This window comes from Sprattus sprattus, assembly GCF_963457725.1.
Source record: "Sprattus sprattus genome assembly, chromosome: 20".
Taxonomy (NCBI): domain Eukaryota; kingdom Metazoa; phylum Chordata; class Actinopteri; order Clupeiformes; family Clupeidae; genus Sprattus; species Sprattus sprattus.
In genome coordinates this window covers 21226479-21244818 of record NC_137918.1, presented here as the reverse complement: position 1 = coordinate 21244818, position 18340 = coordinate 21226479, and the positions used below count along the sequence as shown (strand labels likewise).

General features: G+C 42.5%; 1 protein-coding gene across 1 annotated transcript; it reads right to left on the bottom strand.

The window, feature by feature from the left end:
* Positions 1–1035: 1035 nt before the first annotated feature.
* Positions 1036–18114, bottom strand: mnd1 (meiotic nuclear divisions 1 homolog; the record flags this gene model as incomplete). Its single annotated transcript, XM_080859241.1, has 8 exons — positions 1036–1174; positions 3855–3899; positions 7284–7398; positions 8563–8637; positions 10112–10260; positions 12232–12289; positions 14895–14960; positions 18025–18114. The coding sequence occupies 8 exons, from the start codon at positions 18112–18114 to the stop codon at positions 1068–1070; spliced, it is 705 nt and encodes a 234-aa protein (XP_080715367.1). The 3' UTR covers positions 1036–1067.
* Positions 18115–18340: the final 226 nt, after the last annotated feature.

Below are 18340 nucleotides of genomic sequence, written 5' to 3'. Positions count from 1 at the left end.
AGGGAAGAGAATAGAAAGGAAAGCCTTGGTTGCAGATTGTATGTCTGACAATCCAACTGTGGTCTTTCAAAAAGAGAAGGGAAAAAGGTTTGTTGTAGGCAAATTGGTAAATGTTAAAAGTGCATGTACTTTCAGTAATTAGAATATTTTTTTTCATAATGGTCCAAAATTGAAGTAATGACAAAAACATAACATTTAGTTTGGCACCTCAGCATCCATAGCTGTTTGAAATATGCTTCATGATGCATCATAGAAAGCACACACCTAGTGCTAAATGATTTCTCAAGGATCCATGACTGCAATTACTTACACACATACAGTATATGCTCAATTTCAGACAAATAACATTTATTAGGAAAATAAGAATGAAGGGCTATGACGCAACTTAAAAAACTGATTCTATTCGACATCAGGGATGGGGTTTGTGGTTTTAAACTTAAATAACTGAGCAAGCAGACGACGTTTATAGAGTCCCCTGACCACACTAACAATGCACTTTGAGACATCCTACAACCATTATGAATTTTTTTCTCTATAGCTTGTCAGTTTTTTTTTTTTTATCTCCAAAAATGTCTATCCTTTTTAAATGATTAACTCTTTGTTATTTGCTTTATCCTCAGTGAATTTTGATGAACATTCAAAAAAATAAATAATAATAATTGGGTCCCTGTTTCCTAACATCTCCACTAGTCCAGCAATGAACCTCCTTTCCATCAGCAGCGGCATGGGCTCGCTCTTCACACTAACAGGTGTCCCAAAAGCCCGGTCCCATCTGAGAGGGGATCAGAGAGGGAGGGAGGGTGCGGCCAGGGGTTAGCATAGCACCTAGCATAGCACCTTCTCCAGTTCCACATTAATCTCATTTCCACATGTAAGCCTCCACTGCACACATCAGATGGCAAAGCATCTTCTTATGTGGCAACTCGGAAAATAAGGGTAAAGGAAGGTTGTGAGAGACACAGCATCATGTAGTTAGTGGTTTGCCTGTATTGAGTGATGATCTCTCTAGGTTTCCTCTGAGACCTCGTGTGGACGGCTTACAGTTGTGGAGAGAAGATGAGTAGTGCTTAATCCATGTAGTCAAAGTCTTCAGGTATTCCAAAGGCTTTGTCAAGCCGGCTGTCCTCAAAGGAAAACTTTTTCTTGGCCCACGATTTAATGGCGAATACATTATCTAGAGAATAACACAAACATGACAAAACAGTTTACTCAGAACAGACGATGAAAATCAAACTTTGTTAAGCAGTGGACAATGTACAACATACAAATATAGCAGACAATGAAATAACACAGCATAACTTATGCTGAGTTGAAGACAACGGTAAACTCGGTAAACCCGATTTGGATACTTTCTACTTCTGTAAGATGTGTGATCACCTGATCAACTCGCAAAAAACAATGGATGCCCATAGCAACATCTGTCGACTCACCTGCATGACCTTAGAAGTACATAAACCTTATAATATAGCCGATCATGTTAATATCAATTAAGCTTGATTAGATTAGTAGGCCAATATCAATTATTGCAAATGTCTTTGAAAAACTGTTGGCAACTTCATTAATATATCAAGAATACAAACATATCACATACAACAGTCACTAACTTGTTGAAAGTCAATAAATAGCAATTGTTATATAACCAGGACGCTATGACTGTAAATGTTGTGATGTCAAGTCAGCTTAAATGAGGCAGTTTCCCAGCAAAAAATTAGACCTGATCATGCATTTAAATAGTTTTGTACAAGTCAGAGCCAGCATTTTCCCAATTTCCGTCATGTCATGAACAAAGCATTAAATGGTTCTGTACAGCAACCTTAAGGTAAAGGGCAAATCATGTATTTTGAAGGTCATTCCAGCTGTGAAGTGGCACCTCCCTGGCGACCGGCCTAGGATAAGTAGCACATTTTACAACAATTACCGGTTTGAGTTGTATTCCTATTTTTAATCAAGAGCATAGTCTTTCAATTTGAGAGCATTATTTATTCGTTTCATGTTCGGATTTTGGGATGTTTTCACTCAAAACCTGACTTTTCCCCTCAAATAGCCCCTGCTCACAAGAAAGTCTGTTCCTGCTCAAAACTGTCTCCACTCAGATATACTGTTGTTTGCACAAATGTCCCATGTTTCAGTTTGAGTTCCTCTTGCACTTTGGATGCTTCTGTGCGTACGCAAAACTTCTCACATATTCCTGCTCTCTCTCTCTCGGATTGTTGTGAAATGACCCTATAAAAATTCACCAATCAAAATAATGCCAGGTATGAAGTTGACCAATACAATAGTCATTGCCTCCTTGGGTGTATTCCAACTGCACCCCGGACATAAGTCCATTTCGTGAATTCACGAGGGGTGAGCATGCATTTATTTATCTGATGTTTCACTGTGAGAACGCTTGTGTGTGTGTGGGCCCGTGTTTACAGCCAGGCTTTGCGTTGAAACGAGATATCTTAAACATAAATGGTGCTTCGGGTCAGCGCTTAACACTCTTCAGTCCCGTGTCCTTGGGGCCACTCACTGTCATAATCACCTCAGAGCCACCAGCAAATGTCACACGGTCCAGACATCTGTGTTGAGAATGCTGAAAGCTTGGGTCAAAAACAGAAGGCTATAGCTGCTCTTGAGCTGCTCAACAGGAAAGCGAGGGCTATGCCATTGGTCATTTTTACCTCCAGCAAGGAGGTTATGCGATCGGGTCCGTTAATTTACTTGTCCTGTCTGTTTGTCTGTTTGTCTGTCTGTGGACAAGATTTCTCAGAAACGACTGGGCGGGTCTTTCTGAAATTGCTGGAGGTCAGAAATCTCGGATTGTTCTTGTTTTGTTCTCTATTCTAGTGTGTGCATAGGCAGACAAACCAGTTCAAACTGGCTGAAGTATTCTAAATGTGCTGTTGCATGCAGATGTATGGACCATCTTGCTCTCATGTGGCATCCATTTCTTTGTTGACAGTTACATTGTAATACAACATCAAGAAACTTGGTGTGTAGCCATTATTTGCAGTACATCTGAAAACAGATTTTTTTTTTCTCTTGTGCTTATATAGTCGGTCATTACACACACCGTCTTGTGTTTTAAGCTATTATATCATTAATTTATTTTAAAATCATAAGTATGGAGTGGATGACCACGATATTATCGCACATATAGTTGGCTTGACTGATGGGCAGGTGCCAGTAACTTATCCAGTCTCTCTTCTCTCTTTACCACCTCCATTTCAATCACCAATCATTCCACTGCCATAACTTTAACATACTGCCAGCCTGCTCCCCCCACAGTTTCATTTCCGCCCACAGAAGAAGCTCTGCAATCTCTGCAATCCACCATAATGTATGACTGAGGCCTTATATCAAAATGCATAGCATTCAGAGCCTGGCCATAAAAAATGATTTATTAACTTCCTGCACAGACTCATACATCATGATGAGGGATTTAGTTTTGACTGATTCCCTGACTACAGTGCAGATTGAGCAGATGGCCTGATGAGACTGCCATCATTGTCAGTTGTGTTGTGGTGCTACCGAATATCTTGACCCAGATACCATCACCACCTTCAGTATTTTAGTCCTGACTTCACTCAGTGGTGGAGTGGCCGTAAGATTCCAGGGAGATCAAAGGGCAAAATGGTAGGTATCGGATCAGTGTTGAGGCAAAATAATTCTGCAAAATGCGGTTAACAAAGCCATGAAGGTGGTGGCTATTACACACAAGCAACACGCTGCTATTCCACTGAGCCCCTTAGGAATTTCTGATTAACATAAAATGTGTTCAGTATTACGTGGTTCAGGCATCTGAATCAGAGGGAGCGATCAGCAAGGTCATTAATGCCTGATCTACTCGCGTCATGGGATGTGCAGCTTACCTGTCCACCTGGATACAGCCTCTTTGGCAGTGATGTTCTCCTTGCCTGTGAAGAACAGACAAAGTTAGATTCATCTGGAGACCAGGATGACGATCACAGCTTAACATAATCTAAAATGGTTCATGATGAATAGTATGCACTCTGCATAGCAAGTACACCTCTCATTCGCCTATTTTTTGAAAATAATTGGGTGTATTTTAAACTTTGAATAGTATCTGGTAAGAAATAGGACCGCTATATAACATCCATTCACAGAACCCTTCCGGGTATTAGTAAGTATGATTAAAACTATTTTAAGTTGCTACCCAGACAGATGCATAACTGTTTCAGACAGGTAGAGGCAGTGTGCCTGAATGCATCTCCTTTTTCAGAGCAACGAGCAGCTCATCAAACAGAGCCATCAGCCACTTCCACTGCAAAGCAGACTTAATCACAGCTCCTCATCCATTAAGCTCTTGAAACAGCCCGAGGTGGAAAGATGGCAGCACAATCTGCTCCCTCAGTGAAACTCAACACCCAGCCTCTTGCCAGAGCACTCCTGCTTGGCCCGAGGGCAGCGCAATCCAAATCCCGGGCTTTTAGCGGGTACCCAACTTGGCATCACTTTGTTTCTGGAGGGATGAGGAGGGCAGTGCTAGTCCTTTTATTTAAAGCGGTGTAGATTGGGTGATTCAGAGTCGCCTGCCATCAACATCTCACCCAAATGCTGCATTGGAGTGTTTAAAATGGTCCCCAAAGCCTTAGTATTGGTCTAAACACTCACAGGGCAATCTGCCATTGACAACACTGGCATGCCATATACTGAGAGGGACCACAGACCCCATTGATCAGCACCTGATCTATAAAATAGGCTAATATAAATGCTGTAGATACAAATATAATACAACCTGTGAAACAATCCATGCTAAATCTAAACTCAACAGAATCAAGTCCACGAATAGCCACAACAATTCGAAGACAGTAAAGAACATAGTAGGGTACATAACCTGACAAGCTGAACCATGACTCAGCTTTTCAACAAACAGCTCCAATCCACGCTTGAGTAACTCTGACTGATGTTTTATGAATAGAGCACAAGAGCTGACATGCATACAGTATCTGCATCAGTCATCCATTTTCATCTGCTGCTTAACAAGACTTTCAGAGGAGACAAGAATGTACAGGTCACCTCTGCGTTGCCATGTACAATGACTTAACTCTGGCTTTAAAATGTTCCTGGTGTTAAAACCCTGGCAACCCCTTGAGACAATAGCGTTGCTCGGCCAGGCATTGTGTTCTGTGTGTTATCCAGAGGCGAGGCGGGTCAAGCCTCACCGTACGTCTATAAAACAGCAAACACTCAATGCCAACTTGTGACTTCCTGTTCCTGTTCTGTCTGCCTGACCTGCGCTTAGCAGTTGGTCAAGTTTGTGAACCGGAGAAGATTATCTCCAAAGCTGTCGGCATGAGTGTGTGTGCTGTGGTAGGCAGCACCCGTGGCAGCAGCTGCTGGATGGGAGTGAAGGTGATGAAAAGTGGATCTTGGCCCGTTTCCACACATGGGGGGGGATTCCACTGGTGCTGATAGCTGTCGAGACGCTGTTCATCTGAGTCAGTCACAGCGCTGGACCCAGCAAGTCCACAGCAGGCTAGAGCAATGGTGCGCACAGTGGAATACTGCATTGAGCTGTGTGTGAGACGCCTCAGGCTGAGACGGAACAGGCATCAACATGCATTCATGCTTGCACACGCACATATAGATATATATATATACACATACACACACATGTACACATATACACACACATACACACACACAGAGGCTGATGTCTGCTGTGAGCTTTGGGCTGCAGGTTTTCTAGAAGTGTGTGAGAAACCAGATCTTCCTATGCAACAGGAAGACACTCAAGAGTGTCCCACCAGCTAAAATTAACATTTATGTGACCTACAAACAGTTGCAACCACATGGCCTCACACTCCCCAAACCACAACACACTACAGGAATGGCCAGAGTAAACAACTCGATTAGGACCAGAGGTGCTGCTTTTTCCAATAATTTCACTCATTAGAACTTAAGCTGCAGGGGCACATTCTGACCGAACTCATCATCGGTACACACACTCAAACCACCTAGGAGAAACGAGAGCAAGTTCTTCTCCTTTGAGAACTGCACAAGTGGACCACTGCAATTAAGTCATGGCACAACCGGAACAAGCCACTTAAACAGGAGAGAAAACTCACTGTGATGGAACAATGTACCCTATGCTATGGGGGTTAACTGCCCTTAAGTTCCAAGTAAACAAACAACAAATGGACACATTCACAAGGGCTCTCCCTTGCTGTACGGCTCCCATGACCTGCTTGGCATGACAGTGTGTGATAAAAATACTGGTCAGTAAATCAGCCGTGAGAGGGGCTGAGCAGCGACAAACTGTTAATCTGCCCTGTTTGGGGGGCACCCTCCCCGTGTGTGTGTGTGTGCGTGTGTGTGCGTGTGTGTGTGTGTGCGTGTGTGTGTGTATGTGTGTGTGTGCGTGTGTGTGTGTGTATGTGTGTGTGTGCGTGTGTATGTGCTGGCCTGTTTGGGTGGCACCCTCCCCGTGTGTGTGTGTGCGTGTGTGTGTGTGTGTGCGTGTGTGTGTGTGTGTGTGTGTGTGTGTGTATGTGCTGGCCTGTTTGGGTGGCACCCTCTCCAAGGTCAGTGGCAGGTGGAGGGCTTACGCTCAGCAGAGACAGGACGTACTGTCTGAGCGGTGAAACAGTAGTAGACCCGCCGTCTGCTTCGGAGCAAACCTACAAGTTGGTCCAATAAAACCCAAGTGCTTGTGTGTCTTTGCATGTGTGGTCCAACATCGAATGTCTATCTGTTGTGCTGCCTGAACAGTGGCTCTGTTTGATGAGATGCATTCAGGCACACTGACTCTACCTGTCTGAAACAGTTATGCATCTGTCTGGGTAGCAACTTAAAATAGTTATAATCATACTAACTAATACCCGGAAGGGTTCTCTGAATGGATGTTATATAGCGGTCCTATTTCTGACCAGATACTATTCAAATGTTAATTTCAATTATTTTCAAAAAAATTGGTGAATGACAGGTCTACTTGCTATGCAGAGTGCATACTATTCATCATGAACAGGTCTCATGTGCTCAGAGGCCTGATGAAGAAGGTCCAGTAGAGAAGTCGTTTAGTAATAAGAAGGTTCCTAGTTCGATTCCCTGTCGAAGTGTCCTTGAGCAAGACACTGAACCCCTAATTGCTCCTGATGTGCAGTGTGCCATCAGTGTAAATGTAAGACATGTCTATACATCCTTGTAAGTCGCTTTGGATAAAAGCGTCTGCTAACTGACTAAATGTAAATGTAAATGAAGACAGGAGGAGTTGGAGAGAAATGACCGGGTGTGTATGGAAGTGAATCTCCAGAGAGGGCAGTTAGTGTGTCACTCACGCATCTCCTCCACGACTTCTGGGTCACACTCCTTGTACTTCTCCAGCTCAGCCTTCAGCTGGAGCTTCTGCTCTCTTAGGGCCTTTAGTTCCTGAAGAAGTGCAGCCCTGTCCTCCTTTACACACACACACACACACACACACACACACACACACACACACACACACACACACACACACACACACACACACATTTGCACACAGACACACACACACACACACACATTCGCACACACACACACACACACATTCGCACACACACACACACACACACACACACACACGCACACACACATGCACACACACACCCGCACGCACACACACGTGCATACACACGTGCACACACACACACACACACACATATTGGAGAGAAAAAAGAAAGACAAACAGGGGGTTATCTGGAAGTAGAAACTGGTTTGGCACGTGTGGCATTTCGATGACTAATGGGAAAACGTCAAAAGAAGATGGATTATTACATTTGCCACCATCATATTATTTCTGAATTGACAACCTCTTATGGAGGATCACCTGTCCAGATCACAGATCACAGGCAGAAAGAGCTGCCAAGTACAGTGACTGTTGTGCACGGTTCAAAAGAAATGAAGGGCATTTGAAATGTGATAAGACCAAAGTAATTTGTCCATGTACACAGACAAAGTCCATGCTCCACCAATTTCCACATAATGTGCCCCTAAAAATCTCAGTGATATATTTAACAAGGGCAACGGGGCGCCCAGGGCTTTGTGGAAGCTGATTTAAAAGGACAATCAACCAATGATGGTAGAACATGAAAAGCATAAGGGCATGAGTAATCAAACAGAGCATTGCAGATACTAGATACAGTTTCCTGTTACTGAAATTTGAAATGTTACTGCAATGCCTTTGTGTGGTCATTTTGCAAAAGCAGGGAAGCCAACTGATTAAGGCCTTCCATTTTTGGTCAACAGCTGACACTCCTCAAATCCAAGGCCACCTGGTGACTGGTGACCCAACTCTCCCACACACACACAGCAGACGGGGGTTAGCCAATGCTGTCTACGTCTGCTTTTTGCTTACTAGGAAAATGTCAGTTCATGGGAAATCTACTCTCCACCTCCATTGAGCAAACATTGCAGAACATGCAGTCTTACACATAGAAATAGTCACAAGCGTCAAGCAAAGTCTGCCTTTGATAAAAAAAAAAAAAGAAAAAAATATTGATAACAGCATCCCCTTCCTGTAGCACACAAACAGGTGAACCTTTCTGCTGCTGAAATCCTCTTAGGTTTAAAAGCACTCACTGTGCCTTGGCGTCCCACTTTAGCGTTGTCCACAGCTTGCTGCAGGGCTATTTTCCGTTGTTTCCCTTCTTGATGCTGTGGCAGAAAAAATACAAGTTAACATATCATACTATTGCTGCCATTACGTAAGAACGTATGAATCAAAGTGAGCTGATCCCATACAAATCCATGCAACAAGTTCTGGAACCCACACACATTCCTAATCCACAGCCATCACTGCTGTTGTCATGGAAACAGAGAGAAGAGTGCCTGCTCGTGTCATAGTAATTGCCCCTTCATTCACTAAACCCAACCTGGATAACCTAGACATCTACACCTAAACATTTATCATTTCAACATAGCCAAGTATGAGCTAGTGATTAGGCCCAAATTTGTCTATCATTAGCAACACATTACTAGCTGTTGGATAAAATTCACTGCAACCTCAGGCCTGCATGTGCGTGTGTGTGTGTCCTGATAGTCACTTTATATGCACGTGTGTGTTACTGTGTGTCGTTTGTGCTAATAAAAACTGACTGAAGTCAGCCTTGGTTGTTTGTTTTGTTTGTTTGTTTGATAAAGTTGAGGTTTGTTGTGTGTTTGAGGAGCAGAGCTGGAGCAGCAGGCGAGCGGCTCCGCGGTCGGTGCAGATAGAAGTGGGACCAATTTGCCTCTTCATAGATCCACACATACAAAAATAGGCAAAGGTGTAGAGCTACATCCATGCCATTTTTAAGAGAAATTTAAGGATTTCTGAACCTGGGCCTTTTTTTTTTTTTATCCAAATGTTTAGTAGGGACAATTAACGATTGAAACGGTCCGGTTTTGAGTTAGAACGCTAAAACCGCAACCGCAAAACAGCTATACAATGTAATCCTATGAGGACAAGCCAGGACATAAGTAGTAAACCGCTTGTTTTCGCAACTGGCAGGCTCGTAAACGTTATTATTAGGGTCGGAAAACATGGAAAGATAACATTTGCCTCTGTTTACCTCAAAAACGGTATAGAAACTGTAGAAAATGTGTTTTGTTACTTTATGTAACAGTCAGTGTTTTCCTGTCTCGATCTGCCAGTCTCTGACGTAGCACCCCATTCAGTGCCAGTGCATTAATTAAATTAAATTACATTTTATTTATATAGCACCAAAACAATAAAACTGTTTCATGGCACTTGACAGAGCCCAGAGCCCGAACCCCCATAGAGCAAGCACAATGGGGACAGGGGAAAACTCCCTGCTAATCAGGAAGAAAGCTTAAGCAGAACCACGGCGCATAAGGGGGGGCCCCATCTGTTTAACAGATTTGGCTACACATTCACAGATCTATGTACACGCATTAACAGATTTGTCTACACATGTACACATCTCAATACACTTGCAAATGCATTATGCAATATGCATTTGGAGATGTTTATACATGTGCAAATCTGATTACGCACACACAGATTGAGATACAGTTACACAACACTCCACACACATTTCTCTGTAATTCTGATTCTGCTCTGTAATTCAACACCCCCATCCATATTCCTTGGAATTCTGTGTCAGATGGGGAGATGAGATGGCATCACCTGTTTCTCCAGTTCTTCAGTCCTTTGCTTCCGGGCATGCACAGCTTTGCTAGGGAACGCCCAGTAGTAGTTAGAGGTGCCCACTCTCTCACAGTCCACCATGTTGTCATCCACCAAGCTCTGCAATACGTCCTTCACCGACATGGGTGCTTAGAAGACAAACACATGCTTTTATAAAAGTGGAGAAAATGGATTCTCAATCCAATTTGAAAGGAATGCTTCCACAAATGAAAAAACATCCCTGCACCAAATAATGACTCACACACACCATGGTGATTTACAGCACATTCAAAAACACACACTTACATAAGTTGTGTGAAGCAAATTTGGGTAAACAGACATTACAAAAAAAAAAAAATATCAGAATTGCAGCAGTTCATAACAGTGTTTAACACAGTGTTTTCAACACAGAGCATTTCAACATGACAGACACTACCACAAGCAGTAGTGTCTGCAGAGAAAGAGAAAGAAGCACACAAATCATGCCTGCTCAGCGGCAAGCCATTTCCCCACTAGACATCAGAGATAGATTTCACACAACAACCTAACTGCATTGGCTAATTGTGCATGGCTGTCATCTGAAGTGGGATGAGTTATGCAACATGGCTGTGTAGAGAGCTTCTGAGCTGCGGTAATGAAGTTTAGTGCTTGGTGGAGAAAATAACACTGGTGCTCTTGTCTTGGACACAGACCTCAAGGCCATCAGACAGCCACAAGCAAATAGGACTGAGTTGCAGCTGAAGTGCATCTCTATTCTTGTGCCCAATGCAGCCATCTCAAGACTGAAAGGTAACTAAAATGTACTAGGTGTTTTTAGGACTCATATCATTTTGTTGGTAACTTACAACTAGCGTTTTAGATATCAGCCAACAGATATTACTTAACTGGATAACTTCCAGTTTATTACCATGTTTATTTTTAAATACTATTTGTTTGCTGATCAACTTCCATCATATGCTCTAAATAGCTTTAAATCGTTTTTTTGTTGTTGTGGGAGAAGCAAACAGACCTGTACCTACAGTCTACAGCAATTCGATTTGATAATGTATTCACAGTCTGACAGATTTCAGTCCCAAGAACCCCACTAGTACCCCTTCAACCTCTAAAAAACACCCCCAAATCCTCCCCTCTGTCACTAAATCACCACCACAGCGGACCCTGGGCCTAGAACATGTGCTTTTAATCGCCTGCCACAAGCACCCGGATCGGATTTCTCACAATTAAGATGACGTGCAAGGCATAGACCCTGCCTGGGTTCAGCTCCACACACACACACAGAGCCGCTGTTGTTTCTCAGCCTTGCTCCTCTCATGACTGTGTACTGATGCTGTTTCACCCATTTGTGTTTACATGGTAGGTTGTTTACATGGTAGGTTGTTTACATGGTAGGTTTCTCCTCACAGTAAATATGTGGTGTTTACGATAACAATGGCAAAGTGCTGCTAGGCCACAAACTTGGGAGGCTAATTTTGCTTAAGTGAATTGACATTCTTCAGGTTTTATCAGTGGCTATGCTCACTGTCTCCCTACAGGCTATATAAAGATGTAATCACACCCTGGAGGACTGGGTTGCTATGGCACTGTGGCCCATGTGCCTTTGCTATTGCGGCTGTCAGCCAATCAGAGTTTATTATGGGATGGCGTGGGCTCCGATGTTCATGGGAAGAAAATGATGTGCAAACATGTTAAACATCCCTGGAATGCTTGTTCCTAAACACGGGCAAATTACACATGTGTGAGGCAGGCCTTTTAAAGGGTCAGGGGGCACTTCGTTCCCAATAAAGGCTGAGTTTGTGTATTTTTCTTAAGTGGAAAGAAATAAACTGTTCTGCCAAGACAAGTTCATATTCTGAGGAAATTGAATTTAGAGGAAACATCATTCCAGCTCATATGTTACCTCTGTTAAAGCTCCAAACAGTTTGCTCAAATGAACTGCTGATCAAAACCTATTTTCACTTGGTCTCTTAAGGTTAGTATTGTACTACTGGAACGGTTTCACCCTTAACGGTGCCTCCTCATGGACACACATTAGACATGGCTGATGAATACTTTCACAGCTTAAACGACCTGAACCCTCTGGATACCTAGTGTGAGAACCTCATCGCAGATCTGATACTCACTGATTCCTTTCATTTTGGGGGCCAGCTTCTCAATGTCCTTCAGCTGAAAAACATCTTTCTATAAAAGGGATAAAGAACAGACAAACTTACTGTAAAGAAACATGCATTTGTCCCGATAGGTATAGAATAGAATGGAATAGAAAAGCCTTTATTGTCATTGTATTTGCATACAACGAAATTTGGAGTGCTTCTCCTGTTGGTGCGACGAGGGACAACATATAACACAACACAACAATATTACAACTATCTAAACTGTAGACACAACTGACGTAGCATATGAACAGCAACAGTTAAATACTGAACATTCTGTGAATGTCCACGAGTTCCACATTGAAATAATCATTGCTGGTGCCCTCAGCTCCAAAGTGCTGGAAACGATTAGAAACTTAGGGGGTTGGCAGTTTGTAAAAGCTCAATAAGAGACCTCAGAAAGGTTAGAGAGACCTGATAATGTAATGGTTATTCAAAGCTAAGAAAGGAGCTCACTGAGTTTTACATTTAATAACGCATAAAATGTAAAAACGAGTCAGGAAGCACTAAACCATGAAGACACAGGGTATCACGGAGGTCTGGAAATAACAGCATTTTGGTCATTGAGTTTGATCCTAGCGTTAGTTTATCAACAGCATCACATTTTCTGATTCTATGTTGATGAAACATTGTTGGTGGTTGTCCTGTATCTTGCAACCAGTGTTTTAGTACATTTATCATGCTGTTTCTGTCTTTGGGTGCCCACAAAGAGACCATGGTTTGTATCCTAGGGGGGGGGGGGGCATCCCAAACCCAACCAATCCCCTCGTCCTAAGCTTGTTCTGTGTAGAACTGACATCTGCAGAGTAAACAGAACACACCTATGTTGCCTCTGTGCCTTCCAGAATGAAGTACAACCTGTTATGATCAGCTGACCTCCTGAGGGGTAACACTATGAATAGAGCCATTGGTTCTGGAAAAATGTGATAACTAGATTGACCTACTTGGTAATCTTGGTTGGCCTACATGGTAATCATGTAAACTGGTAATTATACTGTAAACATAAGATAAACTGTATAAGGAGGTGTTAAGAATGGTGATCATTACATCCAAAACGTTGTTGTTTTGTGTGGCTTGTTCTTCCCAGTTATCTTGTTAATTCCTCAAGTTTGTTTTGAGCAAAACAACTGCAAAGTTCTACACGGTCTTTTATTTAGATTTTAAAGACAGTGTTTACATGTTAGTGGCATCTAGCAGTGAGGTTGCAGATTGCCACCAACTGTATCAGATCAGATGTTTTCAACATTGACATGGAGAACAAGGTTAGCCTACTTGTGTTGGTAACTATGGCCATGATTTTAGCTAAAGATATCAAACTAAATTTAGATTGGTAGGCTAAATTACCTGCCCAGCAAGAAAACTTTGGCATTACGCATAAAAACATTAGCCCTCATCACCGATTTCCATCTGGGAATGGCCACACCCAAGTTTATCCTTGTTTCCTGCCGTGTTGTTTTGCTTCATGTTTTTGTTTCTATCATAACAAGGATTCCTTTCTTCTTTTTGAACTGAATAAAAAGTATGATCCTTCATTTGTCATAATTTTGGGTTCTCAAATTACTCACAACAGAAAATAGTTAGCCATCAACCATGGAGTTATCTCTTCTTCTCATCTTCCAATCAATCTCATTCAAGCTGCCACTTCAACGTCAAAACGCAGAAAACCCTCTTAAGGCCCAGTGTTGTCCACTCTGGGCCCTGTGAAAGATAACCCACTCCTATGTAGTTCTGAAATGCTTATTCTATGCTTATGAAAACACAACGATTTGTAGTTACTGTAATTTCCTGACTATTAACCGCAGTTAAGACATGATCGACTTGTTTTGTAAAATCTCTGCAGGCCTGCGGTTAATACTCAGGTGCGGCTTACACGTGGGAATGCATTCTTATGCTTGGTAGTTAGTAATGCTCACAGTGACTCTGCCAGGTAAAGCGTGAATGGGTCTTTCTCGCCTCCTCTTTCACATCCCATTAATGCATCACGTAAAAACAACATGGGATGGAAAAATCTTTATTCCCACTCAGCCTTTAGGCATCCTGAAGGTTAGTTATAAGTTAAATTAAGGAAACTGTAACATCAGCTAGATCAGTGGTTCTCAAACGTTTCCAGTGAGTACCACCTCAGAAAATATTTGGCTTTGAAAGTACCACCATTGTAACTATCATTGACCTTCGGTAGCATGCCGCGGGATAGGAACTAAGTGTAATGCCTGATCAGGAGAAAGAGCATGGCTCAGATAAATAACAAACTTAAATTATAGGGATCTAGTTGTTTTAATGATTTTTAAATATATTTAATGATTAATATCCTAGTCATAAAAAATGGGAAAACTTCCTGAGTACCACCAAGAGGGAGCCGCGTACCACCAGTGGTACACGTACCATAGCTTGAGAACCACTGAGCTAGATCAACTTGCTTTCATTCATGCACATGCCACCCCAACCACCCACAGACTAGGGGCTGGGGTGGGTGTGATTATCCTTGATTTAAGGAATCAATTTAAATGTAGCCATTAAATGTAAAAATCAAGCGATGTTAACAGTACTTCAAGTAGGGTGTCTGGGGCCCATACAACACCTACTACATCCACTAATGAACCTTCATTAAAGCAATGCAAAGGCATAGAACTCACAGTCTCAAAGAAGATCTCCATCATGCGACTGCGCTTCTCCTCCAGGCTCAAACCTTTCTTCTTTGACTGAGAAATGAAGGTGAACATTTACAAAAACACAGTAACGGGCAACACTACCAGGACAGACCTATGCCACCTCTCTCCACTAAGGGGTGCAAATGTTCGATTTTCAGTATCATAGTCTCTGTTTTCAGTGTCTAGGCTTTAAATGTGGCTAAAAATTTGTTGTTTGGTATATGGAATGCCCGGTTGATCATGAACTTTCTTTGCGAGATTTTTCACCTAAAACAGATCACAGCATAGGTCAATTAATTTATTTGCGATTAAAATACTTATCAAACCACAACTACACCTCTTATTTCATGTCATTATCCTGTCATTGCCATGTTCTGTTTGTTTAGCCCAATTCCTTTCACATTTCATCAACTACATTTACTTCACTGAACAGCAATAATTTCAAATATATAGGCCCTATACATTATTTAAAAAAAAAAAAGAAGAAAAAAAAACCATGTTTCCGCCCGGTCTCGAACCGGGGACCTTTCGCGTGTTAGGCGAACGTGATAACCACTACACTACGGAAACTGACATACAATTGTGTTTATAGAGAAATTTGGAACTTACACTCAACATTCAAAGTACAGTATTCTTCGTGTAGGGTTTTGTAACGTTAAACTGGTCAAGCTACAGGAACCAGTTGACAGCCGACCGAAGCAACAACCTTGACATTCGTTCAGTAGCTATACCCAGAGCCCGTTCTCTGATATAGGTTACCTAATGATATCTTTAGCTAACGCCATATGCCTTGTTTTATTAAAGTTAAGGCTTTTGGAAGAGAAAGATAGGTAAGTAAGCTACGTTTATTTGTTAACACCGTGATAGCCCAATGAATAAAGGTAACGTTATTGACGTGAGTCAATACGTAGCTTTTTGCTAACATGACTCCCAAAGGGGCTCAGCTAGCTAGTAGCCTATATCCTACTAAGCTTTCACTTTATATCTTCCTGATAGCGACAGGACAATTTGTCCAGTCAGTTTGCTTAAGTGGCAGCTAGTTAACTGTGAGCCAATCTAGATAGCAATTGGTTAGACAGCTAAATAGGCGTAGCATAGAACTACCGACACGTTATCAAACACTATTGATAGCTGTGCTCAAAACAACATAGATTACTAGCTAGTTATCTCCTACTGAAACATTTCCCTATTACTAATAACTACTAATAACTGTTGAATAAAATGCATTCGCTGTTGGCTCACTCAGAAATTTGAATAAGATTACTTGCCATTTCAACTTCCAAGACTCAGCACTCTACCTAACTTGGTCTACTTGAAATTGTTGAATGTTTCCCGCGGTGTCAGCGAGCCGTCTTCCAAAGTGCGCATGTACCATTCCATTCCTTTGCTAATCTCTGGCGCCCTCTTCTGTCACTATCGACCATACAGGTGATATTTAAGTAATATACTACAAAGGACCAGTGCATCACCAGTAAATACAGATCAGCTGTATCATGGTTGTATTATTCCCGTGGTGAGATATAGATTTCACAGTCAGTGTGATCATCTCCACCTTGTACTACATTTGGCCTGCTCACCGTTGTTAAGATTGTACGAAGATCACTGAATTTTAGAGCTGATACTACGTTGAAATAAACTGCCGAAACTAATCGTGCGTTTCCATGGAACCTAGTGAAATTCTGCATCATCAAAAGTTAATTAAACAGCGTACTATTCAGCAACTATTTAAACCATTCATCTATTCTCTATATCAGATGTAAACATTGCATCATTCTGTTTCCTTTTAAACTAAAGCATGCGTGGGAGTATGTTACTACAAAATGTGATCATGGTAGTTCATGCTCAGATCTGCCAACAAGACATACAGTGTCTTAACTCTGCATTCTGCATTTCCATGTAGCACCTATCCTGCTTGCTAAAATTGGCCCACCCAAGCCAGCAAGCCAGCCTTCTTATCCATTTAAGGTTTAAGAATAGGTTGAGGTTGTGACCAGCACCTTATCGTATCATACACCTTAGTGAGTGCTTGAGGGACATTTCCAAGGTAACCAGCCATCAGATGGGATGATAGCTTGATTATAGCTACCCAGGTTGGACCAACTTATACTATAATACCATTATCAGAATACTGTGGTCTTAGGCTAGCTTTACACGACAACGATCTGAACACAAACCGCAAAAGTGGCGTTGCGTTCCCACTTTTAATTTCGCGTTTGGACGAGAGTCTTTGGGTGGAAATCTGCATGCAGACGGTGACGCAAAAGTGTGTGAAATTGAACTTAACCGGTGTAGACGTGGAGGTACTGCAGGATGTATATGTGTCCATTCTATTCCACTATGGCTATTTTAACGCGATTGGGAGCTTATTTATGTATTCATTCACTTACATTTGCAGTGTTCGTGTACATTTACATTTAGTCATTTAAATTAGCAGACGCCTTTGGCCAAAGCGACGTAGGCTACAAGGGATAGAACAGTCTAGCTACGAGACCTAGTGTAATTAATGCGCCTTCTCTGTTCTGTTTTATCTGTGATTACTCGGCTTATTTGCTGAAATGACTCCTGGATAGATATCAAGGCAGCTTGAATCTCCGAGTAATGGAAATAATCCGACATGTTTGTTGTTGTTTGGCTGTACTGCACATGGATATGACGTCAACGCGTATGCGAGGATAGCCAGCGTGAGCAGCTCAGAGCACACTTTTGCGTTTTCAACCCTTTAGACGGGAACGCAACGGTGGAGCGTTTTTAAGATTTCCACTCTGGAGGGTGGGTTCATTTCTTTGCGTTTTCAAGCCCCAAAAACGCTGTCGCCGTCTAAACGAAAGGCACATCTGATAAAATATTTTGTCGTTTTCACCCGGGAGCGTTGTCGTGTAAAGCCACCCTTAAACTCCACTAGTTTTCTCTGACTTGCCACTTGTCCCTGCTGAGGGTCCAGCGATGGGCAGGGCTCCTGTATTGCCACTTGTCCTGGTTCAGAGGTCCAGAGATGGGCAGGGCTGCTGCAGTGCCACTTGTCCTGGTTCAGAGGTCCAGAGATGGGCTGGGCTGCTGTAGTGCCACTTGTCCTGGTTCAGAGGTCCAGAGATTGGCAGGGCTGCTGTAGTGCCACTTGTCCTGGTTCAGAGGTCCAGAGATGGGCTGGGCTGCTGTAGTGCCACTTGTCCTGGTGGCCCTCGACAATCGCTTGGTTGCCCCTCATGCTCAGCTCTTTTGCAATGCTGAGGCTAATCCTAAACCCCCAAGGCCAGCAGTCTGCCAGGGGAGTAACTCACCGCCACTATACCCCAGAAGGACATCTTGCTCACATCAAACGGCTGGCTGAAGCTCAATACAACTGGGGTTATCCATGCCTGGACATACACCCCGTGAAGGCAAAAAGGCTTAAATCACACTCCAAAAATATATCTTTATACTGTTATTATTCT